This window comes from Rousettus aegyptiacus, unplaced genomic scaffold (genome assembly GCF_014176215.1).
Source record: "Rousettus aegyptiacus isolate mRouAeg1 unplaced genomic scaffold, mRouAeg1.p scaffold_m13_p_12, whole genome shotgun sequence".
Lineage (NCBI taxonomy): Eukaryota > Metazoa > Chordata > Mammalia > Chiroptera > Pteropodidae > Rousettus > Rousettus aegyptiacus.
This window is the reverse complement of record NW_023416287.1, coordinates 66,343,956-66,352,428: the sequence shown is the minus strand read 5'-3', so window position 1 is coordinate 66,352,428 and position 8,473 is coordinate 66,343,956. Positions and strand designations below refer to the sequence as shown.

The following is an 8,473-nucleotide window of genomic DNA, read 5'->3' as shown; positions in this document are numbered from 1 at the left end:
CACAATTGCCTAATCATCCAAAGATAACCAGTACAGCATTTTGACTATACATTTCCAGTATTTTTATTGCATAAATATGTTTTACATGGAATTATATTGTACATCTTATATTTTTACTTAAGATTTGAATGCTTTGTCATGTAACAATCAACATCACTTTGAACAGCTTTTTAAGACTTTGTATACTGTCATGATGATTTCTGAAGCACATATTTCCAGGTAGAATTTTAAGTCAAAAGGCAATACTTAAGGCTTCTGGTATTGCCAGAAATAGTATATGTTCACATCTCACTGGCAACATTTGAGTCCCAATTTCCCTGAATTTTTGTTAGTTTTATGAGGGAAAAATGCTCTTTTGCTTCAATATACATTAACTTTAGTAAGGCTGAACACTTACTATTGACATTTCTTCTTCTGTAATTTGTCTATTTAAGAACCATTTTTTTCTGTTGGGACTTTTTCATGGGGAGACAGTATAGTAAGTGGCTCCACAGAAGGGTTCCTGATTCCTACTGCCTGGGGTCAAAGTTTAATCTCATTACTTTTTAGCTGTATGACACCAAGTAAGCCATGATCCTAAGGCTTCATTTCCTCATCTGCAAGATATGGGCTGAGAAATAACCAATACACACATATAAAGCCCTAACAAGTACCTATTATGATTCTTATCACTACATGTAGGAAATCTTTTATATAGAGTCTCTCCCTTTTGTAATATGTTTTATCAATTCTTAATGTTTGTCCTCTTTTCAGTTTAGGTCTTTTCTCTGAAAGAGGAAAATGAGTTGACTAGCTCTTACCATTTGGTTACATGTTATCATCTTTTCCAAATAATCCTATCCCTTTTTTTCACATTCCCTCTCCAAACATGGACATTTAGCTCTCTTATCAATTCCTGTTTAGTACATGCTCATCTTTGTATGCCCCAATAGGAGCAATACTTCACTATTTATCACATGAAAACTTTTTCCTATGCAGATTCTAGATTTCCAGATTTACACTTTTGGTAAAGTGTGTTATAACGCTGATCTACTAGGATTGTGAATAACGTGTTCCTGTTGCTGACTGACCTACACACCTTTCCACATTGCACTGAGCAGCACCAGTCCAGAGATACTTTTCCTGCCGAGTCCCTCAGAAGAGGGAGTCTCTGGATGGACCATGATCGTTACTTTCTGTTGTCACTTCCCTTTAGCACCGTCTTTAATAAAATTCACAAGGCAGTGAATGCAATACTGATAGGAGACAAAAGTGAACATGTACAAGTACCTGAATAAGTCACAGGCCAAGCAACTGAGGAATATTTTTCAGCACCTGAACCCAGGGGAGTGCACTAGGAACTGTGGGGTAAGCCCCAGAAACAAGTCGTATGGCAACCACAGCAACTTCTGACCCAGCTATGGGAGTCAGGAGGAAGCTGACAGCAGCTCTGATACAGTTTGAAGAACCAAAGGAGTTCTTTGTCTGGAAAAGAGAATTTGGAACTCTAACAGACTCTTAAATCATTTAGCTGAGCTCGGACTCCCTTCTTCCCCCATCCCATGGAAGGTCTAGCTTAGAGTACAGGTTAGGCAAGAAAACTACATATTCTTTGAGGTAACATCAGATAAAGACAAAACTTCTCGCCACACTGTGGTCTAAGGACTCTAGGTTTTGTCTATTAACAGAAACTTCTCCACTGCTGGACTTTGTTCCTGGCCTTTGTCTATTGTTCCCCCTACTGGAAATAACTGTTCCCTGACTTGCCTACCTCCTATGCATTCTTATCATTTTTCTCATAAGTCTTCCTTGACCTAAGGTGTTGTCAGGTATTCTTTTTGTTGAAATATAGTAATTAGTCGCTCATATTTACATTGTACAATGATTTTTTTTCTTCAATTATAGTTGGCATACAGGGCCAGGTACTCTTAATGTTACATAGCACTGATCATACCAGTGTCATTGCCTGTTTGTCCTGTCCATTGAACTGTAGATTGTCTTTCATTGTATCCCTCGCTCCTGACACAGGGCAGGTACTCAAAAAATAACTGCTGAATAAATTTTATTCTTCCCTCTCACTTTGGCCTTCTGAAGGCTCAATAAATCATTGATGAAACTGTCTCCTCAGCTGTCTTGCTGTCCTGTCACTTTCTTACTTGGTCAGTAAAATTCTTTTAATTCCCAAACTGTCCCTCATACTAGCCACACCATCCCCCAAACCTGGCACACCAATCATCAGATGCAGTGACAGAGCCTGGGTTGCTGTCCCCTCTTCATGGCATTCTCATGGAAAGTGAGGTATCATTGGTATAGTCCCATTTTTCATATTTCCTGAGTATTTCTAAGGTAAGAAAAAAGCTAGGAGCAAGGATTCTTCCATCTGTTATTCTAGTCACAGGAAAAGCTTTCGAGGAACAATTTGCATGAGCACTGGAAAGTGTTGCATAAAGTTAAACTCAAGACCTAGTAGTTTACAACCTTCAAGGAGTCTTGATTGCTCCAAAGTAAATAAACCCTTTTGATTAACAAAGATATACATCTGACTGAACTATTTACAATGTTCATTGTATTCACAAGTTACTTTACAGTATGGACTCTCTGATGGCGCATAAGGACTGACCTATGCCTGAAAGCCTTCCCACATTCATTACATATGTAAGCTTCATCCCCAGAATGGATCCTCTGATGTTGAACAAGGGCTGAGCTCCTTTTGAACGTTTTGCCACATTCATTACACTGATAAGGTTCCTCTCCACTATGAATTCTCTGATGCCTGATGAGGTTTGAGCTCAAACTGAAGGCTTTCCCACACTCATTACATTCATAGGGCTTCTCCCCACTATGTATTCTCTGATGGGTTATCAGCTCTGAGCTCTGCCTGAAAGCTTTTCCACATTCATTACATTCATAGGGTCTCTCTCCTGTATGAATTCGCTGGTGTCTAATAAGCTTTGAGCTTTGGCTAAAGGTTTTTCCGCACTCATTACACTCATAGGGTTTCTCACCAGTGTGAATTCTTTGATGGATAATGAGATATGAACTTTGACTGAATGCTTTGCCACACTCATTACACTTACAAGCTTTCTCACCAGTATGAATTTTCCGATGTCTAATGAGGGCTGAGCTCTGATTGAAGGCTTTCCCACATTCACTACATTCATATGCTTTCTCACCACTATGAATTCTCTGATGAATAATAAGATAGGACCTCAAACTAAAGGCCTTCCCACACTGGTTACATTTATAGGGCTTTTCTCCGGTATGGATTCTCTGATGTTGTGTTAGAGAGGAATGTTGTTTGAAGCTGTGTCCACATACATCACATCTATAAGGTCTCTCTTCTGTAGGAACTTTCTGGTATGTTACAGAGTTTGTACTTAGAATCAAGCTTCTTTGAGGCTCATGATGGTCTCTCTTTCCTAGAGATGTGTGTGTGAAGATTATTTGACTAAAACTGCCTCCTTGGGAAACGGATCTTCCTAATTTCTCCCCTGTAGCACTTCCTTGCTGCCACTCTAAATTGCTTTCGTGTTCACTAACTCCTCCAGATGAAGGTTCCTGGGGAAGTCCTGATTTTTCTCCCAAAATATCCTTCTTTGTCGCCGATTCACTGTTCTCACAATCTGAAATAATAGCAAAAAACAGATGTTTTATTTCTCCAGTCACTCTTAATACTTACTCACTTTCTATGGGAGAGAAAACAAATGCTTCTACCCATGAAAGACGTCACTGTCCACATCTATCTTTTCTTTAACTGGTCTTAAGGACCTCCTTTCTAATACTAAGGCCTCACCTACACTTTGCAGTTTATCCCCTCCTGCCTCCTCTGAGACTTCAATTGACCGATTACCTATTATTCCTTTCCTATTATTTTCAACCTCTTCCTCCACCGACTCCTTCCTGTTCATCAGAATTTAAATAAGCTTCTCTCTCATCGTTTAAAATCAAGCTTGTTGTTTACACATCTCCCTCATGCAACCTTATTTCCATCAGAGTAAAGCTTCATGAAAGGACTGTCTGTACTCATTTCTATTCTTTAATCTGATTTCTGACTTAGCTGCACCCCTCCCCCATCCCCGTACTACTCTCATCAAGGTCATCAACTTCATAGCTCTTTAATCTAATGGATAACTTCTAGATCTTATTTAGTTGGGTTCTCTGTAGTGCAGACATTAGGGACAATATCCTCCTTCTAGAAACATTCTTTTCCATCTATATTAGCCTGATTTCTGTGGCTGTTCTTAGATTCATGGCCAAACCTGAGTTCCTTCAGATTGTTCTGGGCTCTTGTGTATCCTCACTCTAGAAACACTCATAGGAGTCAATGAGTAACATACAGATATTATAAGTTAATCAGACCCCCAATTCTATCCCAGCTCTCTCTGTTAGGCTCTAAACTCTCAAAGCCAATGCTAATTTTGCATATTACCTGTGAATATTTCACAAGCAACCAAATGTCGCAAACTAAACACATCATTAGATATATTTTTCCTTGTTTTCCGTTTATATGAATAGCACTACCAAGAACCAAGCTGTTCAAAACTGAAACCTGAATATCATTCACAATACCTCTCCAAATGCTCTACTTTGAAGGACTGATATTGCAGTGCAATTTAAATGCCAGTAAGCAGGAGCCAGCTTTGTCTTCCCCACCTTTCACCTTGACACATCTTGATCTATTCACCGTGGCCACCTGGATTACAAGTCTCTAACAGCATTCTAGTCTTGCCTTCCTCAAATGTATTCTCAACTCTGCAACTAAATTCTACAATAGGTATCTAATCATGTCACTCCCTTGTCTAAAACCCTTCAACAGTACCCTACTACACAGTACAAACTAATTAGGATGACATACAAGTTTTCACAATCTATACCCCATTTTCTTCACCATTTCTTCCCTATGAATCCTTTATTCAAGTGAAACTGAATTATCTGCAATTCCCAGAATGGGATGTAATTCCTCACCTTTACGACTCTGTGGCCTTTGGTTATATGATATTGTAATATAGGATATATGTATATATATTTGGCCTTCATCCCTAGTTCCTGGCACAGAGCTTTTAAAACCCTCGTTATTTCCTGAAATTTCCTAAGTGGCAGAAGAGGAGTATCTTTTATTATTTATAATGAGCCCCTACCATCCATACTTGGATTTCTGCTAATGAGGTGACTCTTGGAGAATGGGGCTTATTGCCAAAGGAACAACCAAGTGATTAGTGGGTTAGAACTTTCAGCCCCATGCTCTGACCTCCATGGAGAAGGGCTAGAGACTGAATCAGCTAATCACCAACAGCCAATAATTTAATTATTAATAATTCATTATACCCACATAATGAAACCGCCTTAAAACTTCACACAAAGGAGTTCAGAGAACTTCTGGGATGGTGACTACATCCTAGTGCCACACCCCGAACTCCATAGCAACAGAAGCTCCTCCACTCAGGCCCCTTCTGAACCTCACCCTATATACCACTGTTCATTTTTTTGCACCCTTTACAAGTACAGTGTTTCCCTGAGTTCTGTGCACTATCATAGCAAATAGGAAACCTGAGAAGGGGGTTGTGGAACTGCCAATTTGCGGCAAATCAGAAGTATGGCTAACCTGGGGACTTATTACATGAAAATGGCATGGGAAGTGGGGGGCCAGTCTTGTAGGACTGAAACCTTAACCGGTGGCATCTGTCAGAATTGCTTAATGTGAAGCAAAACCCCACACGTCTGATGTCAGAAGTGTTGAGAAAGTTTTTCCCTTTAGTTTGGGACACTCCTCCTCCCACCTATTTACCTGGCATTTTCCTAGTCATGGTTCAAGTCTTAGCTTAGATGCCTCTTCCTTTAAGTAGTATTCCTTGAACCTCTAAGGTTGGGTTAGGTGCCTTTATGTGTCCCCATAGTATCCACTGCCTACTTTTAGTCTATAATTTACTATATTTTTGCTTGTGTACCACCCGACCTAGATCAGAAAGTTCCTTGAAAACAGAGGCCCAGTGCCTATCATCATACCAGACATGTATTAGTACCCTAATAAGATATATAATGGAGTAAGTGAATAAATGACAGGGAATCTGACACAGGTAGCATTACTGCAATTTGTGAGGGCTGCTGAATACAAAGCTGCTAATGTGAGCATCTTTCAGTTTATCCTCATCTAGAATAAAGGTGAAGCTTACATGTGACACATTTGTAAAATGCAATTAATCCTGTATCCTCAAAACCAGAAGCCTGGATAATAGTTCTCAGATGAGTTCTTATTTCTTACCACTTTGGGGGGAAAGGCAAGGTTCCCAGGGTTTCAACTGTGTCTTTAAGGGCTGGAGTTGTATGTTTAACTCTTGGGATGCTCCAAGATATGTTGAATCCTTCCATGGTACTCCTGGTCCTTGTGGACTAGCTGGGACCTGAAATCAGTAAAATATGGTTAGCTGTGTGAGAAAATCCCTAGGAAAATGCTTAGTAAAAATCTCAGAGGTCAACAGAGAGATCTCCAGAGATAAGGGACAGGGAAGAAAGAACTACTTAAGGATAGAGACGGGCTTGGCCCTAGTGGTCACTTTAGCGTTATGGTTCAGTAGAGAGACTTTCATCCGACTGTTATGATGACACCACACGCTCCAGTTTGTAAATTCTTTTCCCACAACATACTTCATCTCCCTGTTCCCACCTGCTGCCCTGGATCATCAAATTCCCTCTCCAAATCCTCCAATAGAGTCACAGCTTCTTCGCCACTTTTTGGACTATGTTGCTGAACCCAGATCTGCAGCTCCTCAGGCAGGATGCTCAGGAACTGCTCCAGCACCAGCAGTTCCAGGATCTGCTCCTTCGTGTGCAACTCTGGCATGAGCCACTGATAGCAAAGCTCCTGGAGTCGGCCCAGAGCCTCCCGGGGCCCAGGTGTCTCCTGGTAGCAAAACCTTCTGAATTGCTGGCGAAACAGTTCTTGGCAAGATTGGGTACTCTCATTTTGCTTTAATTTCTGACCCCAGGAAAGGCTCTCTTCTACTTTCACTAGTATCAGTTCTTGTTCCTGAGGATTCCGAGGTGCCAGGGTTGAAACTGCAGTGGATTCCACAGCCATTCTGGGCTGAAACAGCTTATCAAAAAGCTCACTACAACTGGGTACTGTACTTCAGAGTTTCTTTGAATAATCTTTCTTTCCTGAAGGAAATAAAAGCATTGTTAACTTCTAGCAGTGAAAAAATTCTCTGAGAACTTATAATAGGCATCGCTCATCCGAGTAATATACTGTAATTAAATAAATAATTAGGTGACAAACTAAAAATCACTCATGTCATTGTGTCTCCTGCTTTTCAGAATTCCCATCACTAATGCTATAAGAAATTATTTTAGTAGCAAAAGAATACAATATTAACATGATTCACATACTGAAAAATTTCGTTTTTAATTCTTTCAATCCTAATTTATCAAGGAGAAAGATATGTCTTTAACGTGTCTGTAAATCTTGCAGAACTCCCTCTTTAATAAAGTGATAAGCCTCAGACTTCCAAGGGTGACAGTATCTAGCTAGAATTTAATAATGTTGATTTAAAAAATTTATTTTTAGTGACCTGTAGCAAATACTGACTTTCATTTAAGGTAGTAACAAAACATTTTTGGAAATGCATATTAAACGAGTTGATTTAAGTAAAAATATTGAATATTTGCCATTTGATCAATTTTGGTATTCATTCAATTTCAACAAACACTGTGACACTTAGTATGGGCTTCGTCGTGAGCCAGGTATTAGGATACAAAGGTTTTTGCTCGTGAATCAATTTACTAAGGAATTCACCAAGAAGTAGTTAAGTGTTTACCATGTGCTCAAAAAACATGTCAGATATCAGAGATACGAAAGAAACGGAAAGGTCTATCTATCTCAGCTCTCAAAAATCTTATAATATATTGAAGTACGCTTTTTAAAAAAGTGAGGTACGTCAACAATTATGTATTTAATTTTATGATGCTGATCAAACATGATCTGATTTCAGAGTGAGAGAATATGCTCTTGAATTAACAGGACAGATCAGTAAAATGAACCATAACTACCATTAACTTTAGAGATTCGAATATTCAGGCTACAAGTTTATGGTTTATTAACTAGCCTGACCGCACGAGCCTATTATTTATATCCCAGTTAAACCATGGCTTATGGGAAATCAGGGGGATGGGGGAACTAACTGCCCTTTCTGCTGCAAAGCAGAGGCTTGAGTGCTGGCCTCTTCTGCGTCCCGAGGGCGCACGCCGACACCGCCCCAACAAACGACCCGGGGTTCGGAGCGGAGAATTTCCATCCGGCGCCCGCCGCCCAGGTCGCACGCCCTCCCTGCCCTCCCTCCACCTCGGGGCCCGCGTCCCTCACCGGGAAGCCCAGGAGAAGCCAGGAAGCAAGCGGCAGACCCACAACACCGTGCCACAAAGACCGGAAGTGCACGCCCACGGCTTTCCGTTCGCGATTACTCCTGAGCCTCCGTCCGCTCCGCCCCTTGTTCACAGACAG

At 40.5% G+C, this 8,473-nt stretch overlaps 1 protein-coding gene across 1 annotated transcript; it reads right to left on the bottom strand.

The window, feature by feature from the left end:
* Positions 1-38: 38 nt before the first annotated feature.
* On the bottom strand, positions 39-8,419 carry ZNF397 (zinc finger protein 397). Its single transcript, XM_036229957.1, has 4 exons — positions 8,336-8,419; positions 6,641-7,134; positions 6,239-6,377; positions 39-3,602 (listed from the first exon to the last, which is right to left on the bottom strand). Exons 2-4 carry the CDS (start codon positions 7,052-7,054, stop codon positions 2,557-2,559), a joined length of 1,599 nt encoding a protein of 532 aa, XP_036085850.1. The 5' UTR covers positions 7,055-7,134; positions 8,336-8,419; the 3' UTR covers positions 39-2,556.
* Positions 8,420-8,473: the final 54 nt, after the last annotated feature.

Coding starts and splice junctions, on each gene's coding strand:
- ZNF397 (XM_036229957.1), bottom strand. CDS start 7,054: ATGGCTGTGGAATCCACTGCAGTTTCAACCCTGGCACCTCGGAATCCT. Junction 6,378..6,640: donor TTGATGATCCAGGGCAGCAG/GTGGGAACAGGG, acceptor TACTGATTTCAG/GTCCCAGCTAGTCCACAAGG. Junction 3,603..6,238: donor TTGCCTTTCCCCCCAAAGTG/GTAAGAAATAAG, acceptor CTATTATTTCAG/ATTGTGAGAACAGTGAATCG.